Below are 12,596 nucleotides of genomic sequence, written 5' to 3'. Positions count from 1 at the left end.
GGCTGGGCCCGTGAGCCATGGCCACTGAGCCTGCGCGTCTGGAGCCTGTGCTCCGCAACGGGAGAGGCCACAACAGGGAGAGGCCCGCATACCACAAAAAAAAAAAAAAAAAAAATAGTGGCAGTAATGAGACCTGATAGGAGAAGCATAGGTTCAGAAGTTCTTTGCGTGTCTGCTTGTGGCACCAGTGTCTCCTCCCTCAGCAGATCACCATCATTAAAATTCTCTGCTCCAGACAGCTGCCTACGTATCTGTGCTGACTTTGGCCTTGAAGAGGTCCCGTGTTGTGGGACATTAGACCAACGTGGTTCTGGATGGTTAAGGAGTCCCAAACTGGAATCCGAACTATGCATCCCGAGCTGGTCTAATTTGACTTCAGGGGAGGGTAGCTTGTAGAGCAATAACCCTGGAGAATCTAACCAGAAGGGACTTAGGGGAGACAGGGAGGAGGGAGAGGCGTGGCCAGGAGAGGAGAGGAAAGCGCTGTTTCTGGGCCACTGATGACTGTCACAGGCTCCACTCTCACTAGAAAGATGCTGTCAGCAGGAATAACAGCAAACCGGTGGTCCAGGAGTACCCTGCTGATTCAGGGCTCTGGAGTGCCCGCCTGTCCTGCCCTGATAAGCCCAGGATGTTCACAGTCCCTGTTGAGTAAGAAAGCTCTGTGCCCACGTCTCAGATTAACCTGATCCTGAGGTGTCTGATATGCTGGGTATGTGGTGCAAAAGTGCCCCTGCCATCTTGCAGAAGTGTTCAGCTTAAGATGTTTCAGGGCCCAAAGGAGGCCGTGAGATTTTCTCCTCAGATGCCATCCTGCTCTCCGTGCAAGTGGCCGGAATGCTCCCGCACGAGCTGGATTTGCTGGTGCGGGTCCCCAGACCTGTGTCTGCAAGGCATGGGGTCTGCCGGCAGGAACGGGAGCTCGGCCTCCCACACAGTACCTGATGCATCTAAAAGCTAATCGGCCAAAAGACACGCTCTTCAAACATTTGGATGGGTGAAACCTTCATTTCCCAATATGTGTATGTTCTCTGCTAAACACTTAGCCTTTGTTAGTGATGATGACAGCACTTGTCTTCATTGGGGCTGTGTTTGCCTGACTCTCTAAGGAAGGCCGAGTTCAGGCCTCCCCAGGCTGGTCAGGGAAGGGATTGGGGTCTCAGGCCCCCTGAATCACCCCTGTGCTGCCACCTTTCCCTGTTCTGCTTGAACAGGGATGTGAGTCTTCCGAGTTGCAGTTACTAGAGCCCAGACACCATCCAGTAGCACCGTGGGAGACAGAAGCTTTTAAATGTCTTCCATTTGGACAGTGCCCAGCCAAGATGATAAAGGCTTGAATCATAAACCACCTGGCCAGAAACATCCTCTAGTCTAGCAGCCATTTCACCCCTTTATTATCCAGTTCATTAGAGTGCACTGGCCCTTTGGGTAAGCCGATGATGAGTAAAACGTAGGTCTGGCCTCTCAGAATCTAGGAGGGAAAGACAAGTACAAATACAACCAGCCAAGACCTACGGCCAGCGGCGCCGGGTGCCATATGTCAAAGGCACAAAAGAAGTGACGCAGGGAAATAGGCAGGAGGGACCTTCTTGACGTAAAGACTCAAGAAAGGGCTTCAAGAGGATGCAGCATTTGAGTCTGGGCTCCAGAGCCCTAAGAAAGGGACACAGGGCCTGGAGAACTAGTTCGTAAATAAACAAAGACACCCAAACTCTGCCCCAGCTTCCCCCCCGGAGGGACCACAACTGCCAACTGGTGTCTTTCGCAAGCATTTACCAGGACCCCCTGTTTGGGTTTGTTTCCCCCCAGATGACAGGAATTTCTTGCGGCTGCAGAGTGATGGCGGGAGAGAGGGCCAGTACGCGCGGCTCATCAGCCCCCCCGTCCACCTGCCGCGGAGCCCCGTGTGCATGGAGTTCCAGTACCAAGCCACGGGAGGCCGCGGGGTGGCGCTGCAGGTAGTGCGCGAAGCCAGCCAGGAGAGCAAGCTCCTCTGGGTCATCCGCGAGGACCAGGGCGGCGAGTGGAAACACGGGCGGATCATCTTGCCTAGCTACGACATGGAGTACCAGGTGGGGTGGCGACGGGAGACCGTTGCGGAGATCCGAGAGAATCGTTGTGATCTGTGTTTCAATATTTCAAAGGGCCGTGCCCATTCATCTTTAGGGAACGCGGTTAAGCGCCGCTGTTTTCATTGTGTTTCTCACGTTGCCATGGCAACTAAATGACACTCTTATTTGTTATTCAGAATGTGCCTATCTCTACACGCAGACTTGGTTCTTTGTTTCTCCTATCGCCTTTTATATTGCTGAAACCTTCTCCAACAAATGTTTCTTCTCTCCATTTTATTTTAGATGGCTATCAGGTAGGCTGACAAAGGGACGCAGAAGCCAGGGAAATAGACACAAACAAACCGTCCACACACAAGGGAAGAAGCCTGTGGAGCCCCTCAGACTCCGAGGAGGAGGAGAGGGCAACAGCCTCCCACCCCTGTCCCAGCAAGTGTGAACACGGGAAGGGGAGGGTCGCTGTTGGTGCTCAGTGGCCAGCAGACCAGAGAGACTCCTAAGTGAGTGGTATCTCGCCCAGCAGCTCCAGGGGTTGAGTTCTATTATCTCTGCCCCACAGAGCAAGAGCCCCAGGCACAGATGGGTATGCACAGTGGGGCTGAAACTTGGGTAGGAGTAGGCATACTGTGGAAGAGGTGACTGAGAACCAGCCAAAGCATTAACCTCCTCCTCCTCCCCAGACGAGAAGCAGCAACAGATGGCTGGTGAGGCAGCCAACTGCTCGCTCAGCTTGCCAGAGGACATGTGCTCGTTTGCAGAGGGAGCCTGGGGAGGGCGAGAATGAGGGCAGAATGGAGACCACAGAGCAGAGCGGCTCCTGTGTGCTGCCTGCAGTCACTCTCGAGCTTGTTAGGCAGCCTGAGTCCCTCTCCCCCCACCATCACCTGCCTTCCCACTTATAAACCTCAGTGTATGGTGTTGCGAGTACCTGTTGGCATTTTTGTCTCGCCCACTAAACGGTGAGATTTCCTGGTCAGAGGGTCTTCTCTTATTAGGCTTTGTAACTGTCATGGTGCCTGGCACGTCGTAGGTGCTCAGTAAACTAGTGGTGAAGGAAAATCACTTCCCTTCTCGTTGTAATAATGGAGCCATAGGACAGTGTTACCCCTGCAAGGTGACACAAACGTGTATACTACATTTCTCACCTTACCCCCACCTGCTCGTGTCCTCTGAGTTTCCAAATACCTGGATTGGGCATTTGAAAGATTTATGAGAAAAAATATCAAAAATGGCTAGGGAAATTTCAATTCTCCATTAAACGTGCTCTGACTGTGGTCCTTCTAGTCAATACATTCTGGTTACTGGACAACAATATCCATCACGTTGTTATATATGTATTTTTTAATCACCTCAAATATGCATTTGATTTGAACCAACTCTTTTTAAATTAAGATTTCAAGCACCATAGCCATGTGGCCAACAGATGTGTACCAGGTGCAGTAACGCGCACAGACACGCACACACACACACACACATACACATACATTTTAAGCTGCAGTTAACAGAAAATTGGAAATCTTTGCACTGTTTGGACGAGGAAGCTCAGTTAACCACGGCTCTTTTTCTTCTGGCTTCTAGATTGTGTTCGAGGGAGTTATAGGAAAAGGACGTTCGGGAGAAATTGCCATTGATGATATTCGGATAAGCACCGATGTCCCGCTGGAGAACTGTATGGGTACGTGAATATCTGTCTCTTTGTGGCTCTTCCAAGGGCTGGGATGTACAAGAAGAGACAGCACATCGTTTTCAAACACAGCTCTTACCCAGTGGGTGGGGCAGCTCCAGTCTGTGAGGTAGGCGAGGTGTGAGTGCAGTTATAGCTTGGGCTGCATTCAGGACGGGAGAGGGGTGAGATGAGGTGAAGTCTTATATCCCCGTTCCCATTCAGAAATAGACACACACTAAGTATATGAAGATTCAGGGTGCCAAGACCCCATCATCAGACTCCAGCTTTTAGCAAAGAAAATGCTAGAGGGCGAGAGCAACTGTCAGTCAGAATTACATGATGGAAAGGTTTGATGGATTTAATGGAAGCCTTCACTGGTGAGCAAAAATAGTACATATGTTATATCAGAGTGATAACACAATTACCCAAGTAGCTCTTTTACATGAATGAATTGCAGGGCAAGCTATGGCATGTGAAGTAAGAGTTTAGATTTTGCTTTGAGGCTCATATCTCTAATGCCCAAGATGCCAAAGTTGTACGATTAAACATTGCATGCCAGGTGACCAGCATAGGAAGGACACTGTCACCTTGGACAGAAGTACTGAGCAGCCAGCCCACCTGAGATGCACACATTTTACCTAGTTCACCGCCACGGGCCCATCAGAGCCATGGACATTCCCCAAAGCAAGAGGAAATCCTGAGAAGGAACGAGACCTACTTTCAGTCTGCAGAGTAACTATAATAACTCACCAAGTGCTTTTCTTGGCACGTGGGTCCCAGGTGTGTGTGTGCCTGATGATGTCAGAGCACCTGGGACCACCCTAGTCTCTTCAGGCAATTCTCGGGGCCTCAGGCATCTAAAAGTAATCCAGGCTCTGAGAAAGTAATCAGTGGTAAGTGACTGATTACAATGCTTCAGGGACCCATTACTCTATAAAGGACTTTTTGTTCCAAAGCAACTTTGAGAATCTTTTCCCCACCTACCCGGCCCCCATGATGATGATGTGTTAGACATGGTCTAGAGCATGTGGAGGACATGGGATACTTTCCGTGGGATAGTATAAAAAAGCTTGATGAAATTCATCTTCATCATACCCTTTGTTCACCCTATTTCTTCCCCTTATCTAACTCAAATTTTTTTCTGTTTTTTTTCCAGAACCCATCTCAGCTTTTGCAGGTGAGAATTTTAAAGGTAAAAAGAGTTCTTTTTAAATTTCTGCATGCCTTTTCCTTCCCCCCATGTGATATGAATTTGGTGGAGGCGGTAAGCCTCCAAATTTGACAAAGCTCACAAGAGAAAATAGATGCCACACCTCCTCGCCGCTAGATGGCGCCAACAACACCTGTAGATGCAGGGAAAGGGGGATTGAGATCCTCACTGTCTCTTCTTTAATTAAAGTTTAGAAACCTGTAATAGAGACAAATAGGTTACAGATAAACCTTTCAGCCTTGCACTGTCCAACGGAGAGCAATGAGGCTGAACATGCATGAGTGGTGAGAAAGGAGAGGCTGTGGGGAGACTGAACAACAAAAAGAGTCAGTAGTAAATTAAAAGTGAAATGAGGTGGCAAGGATTTATTTTCGCCTGAAGATGGTTTCTTTCCAGTCACAGGGTACCAAGGCAGCGGTCTCAATTAACCCTCCGTGAGGGACACTGGTGGGCAGTTTTGTGAGGGAAGAAAGTTAGGGGAAACACACAAGGAATGATAATCCAGAGGGGGGAAAGTTGCAAAACTCAGGAGCTGGTGTCTGATTAAGGGAGGAAGGAGGCTCATTCGGTGACTGGAGTTAGAGCCCTTGAAATACAAGACGGAAGACCAGAAAAGGGCATTTTATCCCTAATAAGGTAAATAGGGAGCAGGGCAAAGAAAGAGGAATGTGGGAGGCTTGCCTTATCCAGGGAGGGAAGAAAGACCTCCAAACTTGGGGATGCTAATGTCTGTGCTGTTTACTGCAGTGGATTTCACATTTCACCCTCTTTGCAGTCCTCTTGGTTGACACGGCTAACATGTCCACCCGGGTTCCAATGCTAAGCATTTAGAAGCCACTCTATAAATGCTTCACTTGAGTTGGCTGCGGGGGAAAGCGCACTCAGAGACACTCACCCTCACCTAAGGACGGACCCTGTTTTATGCAAACCGTTGTGAGGGTTTCGGTGCCCTGTTTGTATTGGCTGGCCTTAACCCCACAGGTGACAGCATTTCAGAGGTAAGGGAAGTCCTTTTTGTGTCTGAAGTCTAGGCTTATTATCTTCACTCTCAGTAACCTGTCCAGCTCCTGGCTGGAGAGAGATGACTTCCTGGGGTGCCACCTAGATGTGCTCTCTGACTCCAAATCATCTCACCCAGTTTGCCACTCCTCAGCCACAGCCCTGAGACAGTAGCTGAGGAAGAGGACAGCACGGGGCACGGCAGACCTACCTACGTAGAATATCCTTCCTTTCTTTGTCACCTTTCCTTGCCTCCGAAACCCCACCCTCACTCCCTCCCGCTGAACATTTTAAAGTATTAAGGGTATTCATGTGCATTTGTTGGTGCTCCTTGGGTGTGAGATTTATGTTAATGTGAATCTAAAAGTATTGGAAGGAAAGCTGAGATCAAAACCGAACGGCTTGGAGTACAGTTGAATTCAAGTTCTAACTTTCGGGACCCAAGGTAATGTTGACGCTCAGGCGGTGAAACTTGCTTATGTTGTTTCACATGATTTTGACTGATTGTTGAGACTCAAAGCTCCGAGGAAAGGCTGGCTACAGACTTACAGCCCCTGCTGCAGACACTGTGCTGTGTGAGCACACATGCCTGGGTCCATGAATGACACGTACGGTGGCTAAGCACTTTGCTTCTGTAAGAGAATAAACAAACCAGGGCACATGTGCTGTCCCGGAGGCTGTGTTTACCATGAACGTCACAGGCCAGTCATGTTCTCTTGTAAAAAATATATATATAAATAAAACAGCCTCAGAGCCGCCGTGCTCATTTAGCCAAAATAAACACAGGGCTTAGGGACTCGAAGGTAAGAATTTCCAGTGCGCTCCCGATGGGCTGCTTTGGGGGTTAAGCAAAGGCAGCCCACGAGTGGCATGGATTGGCCCACAGCTGTTGTCTTGAGAGATAACGAACATCTTTGGAAGGAGGAAACCAAGCTGTGGGGAGCAGAGACTTGGCTAAGGAGTCAAGAGCAGGATAGGAGTTGAGGATGGACAGGTTCAATTATATCGGCAAGTTTTACATGGAACTCTGACTTGGTAGCCAGATGAACCCAGGGCCAGGGAGGATTCTATTGGGTTGAGGCCCCTCTGACCTCAGCAGGCACCTCTGGATTTTGACTCGAGCGAAGCCTTCCATTTGGGAGAGGAAAGCGGACCATTCGCTCTATCTACTCACCTCTCCTGGTCAGGGCAACAGCAGCCCTCTCTTGCTGGGGGTGTGGATTCCTTGGGGATGAAACCAGGCTCTCACTCAAAAAGAGAAACAGAGAAATCAGGTTTGGGCAAGCAGGCTATGGAAAGTTGATGGTGAAACAGTATTAACAACAGGCGTATATATTGTTAGTATGTTTTTTTGAATTGGGGTTGTTTTTCTTTTCCATTATATATTAAACACGAGACGGAAGCAATCTTATTCTTTAGGAGAGATCTATGTGTACCAGGTAAATCTTTAAGGAAATGCAACAAAAGTGGCCTCTGGACCAGGGCTTATTAGTCTTGATCTTTTATATTTTGAAATGTCTTTCATTTTCTGCCTCTTACTCATTTCTTGCCATAGAACATTTTCTTTTAATTCAAATCGCCTTTTGTCTTCTGCTTGGGGTGTATACTTTGATTGCATACCGGGGTATGAGTCAGTAGTGAGGAGAAGCAAGCCACGGAGAAAAAGAGAGCCATGTAGAGAAGGGGCGAGGAGGAGAGAGTGAATAAGCTGTGTTGTCATGTGATGTTTAAAGAGACTTTTTTTGCTGTTGTTCTAAACAATGTAGCCTGGGTGCGCTTTTCTTTTTTCGCTCTTTCTTTTCTTTTTTAAAAGCACTGGCTATAGACAAAGTGCCGTCATGTATCTTGTTCTAGAATTTGAGCTTTTACAAATGAAAAACTGTGTGTAAGGGTCGGGGGATGGGGGAAAACCGAAAAGGGGTGTAATTAAGGTGATGGATTATTTTTTCTTAACCAACACGTTCTTCTTTCAATAAAAGTAAAAAGAGCAATGAGGAAGCCAGTAAAAATATATAAAGCCCATAATCAGAGTTCTGTAGTTGTTAACCAGCCAGTTATTTTTAGCAGGTCACAGTGGAAGCAAGAGTTCTTATTCATGTTAGAGGCTGTGGGCTTTGAACAAAGCTAGGGCAAAGAGACAGAGTCTGGTACCCTACCTGTCAGAGACCCATGGAAATCCCAGGCACGGGGTGGGGTGGGTGGGCAGTGAGAGTGAAGGATTCAGAAGTGCTGTGTCTACCACTGATGGATGCTAAAAGGAACATCAGTAGCTCCTGTTCAAGCCCGTGAACTTGGGTTTTATGCCTCAGACCAGTTCTGAGGGCTGTCGGGCCCATCCCTTGGGTCTCACCTTGTGCAGTCCTCGACAGTTTTCAACCAGGTAAAACCAGGAGAAAGTGGACAGCACAGGCTATCTCCTGGGCATAGAGGGGGCCCGTTTTGAGCTAATGACAGAGCTGGCTGGGGGTTGACCCTATGCATCAGGTTTTCAGTTCTGTTTATTTGGTACCAACCGGCCCACCTCCGCCGTTTCCCACCCCGATCTCTCTGTCCCCACCCTCATCCCCCCTCGATCTACCAGTCGGCTGCCTCCCGAGGCTTTGTCCCCCAGTGTGATGAGCCACATCCCCGGGCACAGGACGTGGGGTTGGCCTCAAATTCCCTCTTTCTTTGGCTCTCTCGACTAGAAGCACTTGCGAAACACAGTGAGGGTTAATCGGGCGTTCCTGCAGTAATCCTCTGATGAAAGGCGGAGAAGTATTCCTAAACCCTGCCAGGGCTCCAGATAGGCAGCTGTGGGGTGTGACTCCTTCTCCTTGGCCCCCTCCCCCTGACGTGCACAGCTGCCAGATCAGAGCTAGGTGTTGCTGAGCCGGAAAGCCTGGAGATGAGAAGTGTGTGACCTGCTCACTGCCTGGCTGTGGCTGCTCGCCTGAGGGGACGCCAAGGCATCGTTTGTGAGATTCAAGTCACAGAGGCCTGACGCGCTCCCTCCCCCCGCACGTTTGCCATTCATCTAAACAGCTGCCAACGTCAGTTTCTCTAAGGGGAGAAGGAATTTCTTTTCGCTGACTTTTCCTCTCTCCGGGAACAGGAAGGACGAGCCTTAGTTTGAAAGAAGTAGCCTCTGCATAGCACAGGGAGATCAGCTCGGTGCTCAGTGACCACCTAGAGGGGTGGGATAAGGAGAGTGGGAGGGAGACGCAAGAGGGAGGGGATATGGGGGTGTATGTATATATGTATAGCTGACTCACTTTGTTATACAGCAGAAACTAACACACCATTGTAAAGCAATTATACTCCAATGAAGATGTTAAAAATAAATAAATAAATAAAAGAAGTAGCCTAAGTGCCACCAAAGGGCGGACAAGTGTCTGAGACTTCAGCCAGCCACAGGTCTGAGTTTAGGGGGGTTTAGACAGATGTGGGAGACCACCAGCTCTCCTGCTAACCTAGTGGAAACCTTCTTCCGGTGATCCCCACACACACGAGTGCAAGGCAACCCAGAAGAGTCATTTCACAGGGAAATTTTGCACTTCTGCATTCTTCTTCCCAACAGATCAGTGGGCGTGACCACATTCTTCGACTCTCTTCTGTAAACTTTTCTAGAGGAGTCAGCCTTCTCTTTTGTTTGTTTAATCTCACAAATTACGTAAGCCTTTCATCTGAAATGCCCCTTCACCAGCTCTTCGTTTTCAACCTATGCATAAAGACTGCAGACAGGCCAGGCCTGAAACAGTTCTGATTTGAAATGAGCCTTTTGGTTTTTTCCCCTCTGAGAGAGATGATTTACCTTTGGTATCTTTGGTAACATTTCTTTTGGAAACTTGGGTGACTCCTCCAGCTCCAGAGGACATGTCATAAACTTAGCTGTAGGAGATGCTGTATCTTTTCGGTGATTCAGTGAGAACTCGACTGAGACAGTCCTCAGACAGCTTCCAACAGAAGTAAGAGGCAGAAAGGGGGAGGGCTGCTTCGTGTTCCATCCCTATGTGGTTAGAACAGGGGTCTGCACACTTTTTCTGTAAAAGGACAGATGGTAAATATGTTGGGCTTTATGACACTCTGTGTCGCCACTACGCGCTGCCACTGTAGCACAAAAGCAGCCAGAAGCCATATGTAATGAGGGTGGCCGTGTTCCAAGACGTGCAGAAATAGGCAGTGAGCCAGATTTGGTTATCTGACCTCTGGGTTGCAGCACGGGCGGAGGATTTGGTCCACGTGCTTCCTGTCCTGACCCTGCCACTTCCCAGCGGTGTGAGCTTCCTCTGAGGGCTCTGGGCCATCTCTATAGGGTTTCACTGTGTGCTGCCCCCCGCCCTCCTCCTCAGTTTTCCTACAGGTAGAACTGGGAGAAAAATCACTTATCCTCTCAGGTTCTCAGCTCTCCCATCTGAAAGTCATGAAGAATAAAGATGATTCACCATATAGCCCAATGCCCAGCACCCCGGAAGTGTCCATTCATTATAGTTGTAGTTATGGTCACATTTCCCAATTGCTTATTAATTCTGTAACCCTATTTGCACAATAGGAATGGAAGAAAGCTACCGACAGTGTCATTTTCCCCCATATTTTCCTTCCATGCATGGCTTCTTAGAATTTGTTTCTCAAACTTCAAATTCTCCACCTTCACATTACCGCTTTCTCCAGGGGGCTCAGAACTTTACAGGTGGAAGCCTGCTCAACCTTGCAAATACACTTGGAGTTACTGACTATTTAAATTTTTGTTTCTCATTATCTCACACGATGAGAAAACTTTATGGAAAATTAGAAGGTAGAAATTAATGAAAAATAGAAGAGGCGTTGAAAGCATTTTTCAGTTGGGGGAAAACAAGGTATGTGAGTAAGTGGGGGACGTTAGAACAATCAGAGGGGACATTCAGGTCCGCACATCACGAGTGCTGGGCAAGGTTGAAGTCACCTGCATTCTTTCTGCCATCCTGGGGGACATGGCCCTGGCTCCTGTGTTGTGAAGCAAAGGCCCAGCCATCCCATATGGCTGAGGGGGGCAAGTGGGGCTAAAATGCAGCCACTCACCAACCTGGGTACCTGGTGCAGGCAACATCTGCCCAAAGGGGGCACCTTTTTGCAGTTTGACATAGAGCCATGGTATGAGCTAACAGAATCTAACACTTTCCAAGAATAACTACTCTATGAAGTACCATTAGGTCATCAACATTTTTTCCAGGAAGTCTGAATGTAGGTCCAAAGCTCATTCCTCCATTCGTCTGTCCACTCATTCATCTAATCACCCACCCATCCACCCACCCATCCATCCATCCATCCATCCATCGGACATTCCTGGGATTGCTGCTGTTATCTGGAAAGGCGCTTTGAAAGGGGATTTAACCCCTATTGATCTATCACCTTCCTTTTCTCTGGCTAGCAAACCACAGCCTCGTTAGCACACAGCCCCTGAAGACGGCCACAGAGCCAGGTTCCAAACCAGCGAACCACCAGCCTGTGGGAGCTGAGTCTCTTTAGCTGAAGAATGTCCTAAGAAACTCTGGCCCCCAACTGCAGGTCATCAAAAATTGCCTGAGGGGGGTGAGAGGAGGGCTGTTAGGTGTATCCTCTCTTTTCTGACTCCTTTAACGATAAAAGCACAAATTCATATAGTTTATTTTCTCATTTCTCCAAACAACTGTCCAAGGAAAAAGTTTAAGGAACCAATGTGACGTCCACCAAATGGCTTTTGTCACTAAAATTTTCTACATGGTAATCATTTCTGGGGAGGAGAGTGTTAGCGGGAAAGGAGACGAGGGCTTCATAATAAAGTGGAGTTTGTCTTCCAAAGCAGAGCAGAACTTGAGGCGAGGGGTCTCTCTCTGATTCTGAATCTGTAATCCACACAATGCGATTTCTTCTTCTCCAGCGGGTCCCCTAGATCCTCCCCACCGTGCCCCAACTTTGTCTCTATCATAAGCCACACTTTAGGAGTCACATGAAGGCCCCAGCCCCGGCACGTTGAGCCCTAGGGGATGTATTTAATGTTGAGAACCAGCATTGTGGCTGAGGGAAAGCAAACCTTTGAACTGAGACTATGCGGTGTTGGTGGGAACGTGAGCAGTTGTGACTGTTTTCTGCTTGACAAAAAGTTGTGCTCCTGCTTTGTGGTCTAGTCAGGTGCTTCAGAGGGGAAAGTTAATCCCTGTGGATGTACCGCCTTCCTTTCCTCTCACAGTGATCTGCAGCCTCATTAGAGAATGGGTTTCACCGTGGAGCCAAATCGAAATCAGAGGCAGACCGAGGACAGCCTCTGGGGAGAGGCGGTGGCACAGAGGAACTTGGAACCCATCCCTGCACACTTTGTTGCTTCTCGTGCATTCTTCTGAGGCCACATGAAAATCCAATGGCAGGATGGTTGCCAGGCAGCAGATACTCTGGGTGACCTGAATAATGAGTTGACACCAGTTCCTTGTGACTCACGAGCTGGCCATTTCAAGGAGCCATTTTCAGTGCCTTGCTTTCTCTTTCTGTTTCTGTGCATAATTTTCAATATGGTCACAGAGAGAGAGAGAGGGAAGGAGGGAAGGAGGAAAGGAGGAAGGGAGCTTTCTCAGCTACAGTAATGAAATGATTAAAAGATGGAGGGCTTCCCTGGTGGCACAGTGGTTGAGAGTCTGCCTGCCGATGCAGGGAACACGGGTTC

The 12,596-nt window shown here is 48.6% G+C and overlaps 1 protein-coding gene across 7 annotated transcripts in view; it reads left to right on the top strand.

Annotated features, from left to right (window-relative positions):
* NRP2 (neuropilin 2) overlaps nucleotides 1-12,596 on the top strand; it is a 116,469-nt gene that overhangs the window by 78,993 nt on the left and 24,880 nt on the right. For 2 of the 7 annotated variants that reach the window (XM_082629773.1, XM_082629775.1), the window contains exons 13-15: nucleotides 1,810-2,072; nucleotides 3,648-3,744; nucleotides 4,892-4,912. In XM_082629773.1, the coding sequence (XP_082485899.1) occupies nucleotides 1,810-2,072; nucleotides 3,648-3,744; nucleotides 4,892-4,912 (381 nt within the window). Of the gene's footprint in view, nucleotides 1-1,809; nucleotides 2,073-3,647; nucleotides 3,745-4,891; nucleotides 4,928-5,971; nucleotides 6,698-12,596 lie in introns of those variants that run through there. The other 5 variants (XM_082629772.1, XM_082629774.1, XM_082629776.1 and 2 more) reach the window with 4 other exon arrangements.

Source organism: Mesoplodon mirus (assembly GCF_964341445.2).
Source record: "Mesoplodon mirus genome assembly, chromosome: 8".
Taxonomy (NCBI): Eukaryota; Metazoa; Chordata; class Mammalia; order Artiodactyla; family Ziphiidae; genus Mesoplodon; species Mesoplodon mirus.
This window is presented reverse-complemented; position numbering and strand designations above follow the sequence as displayed.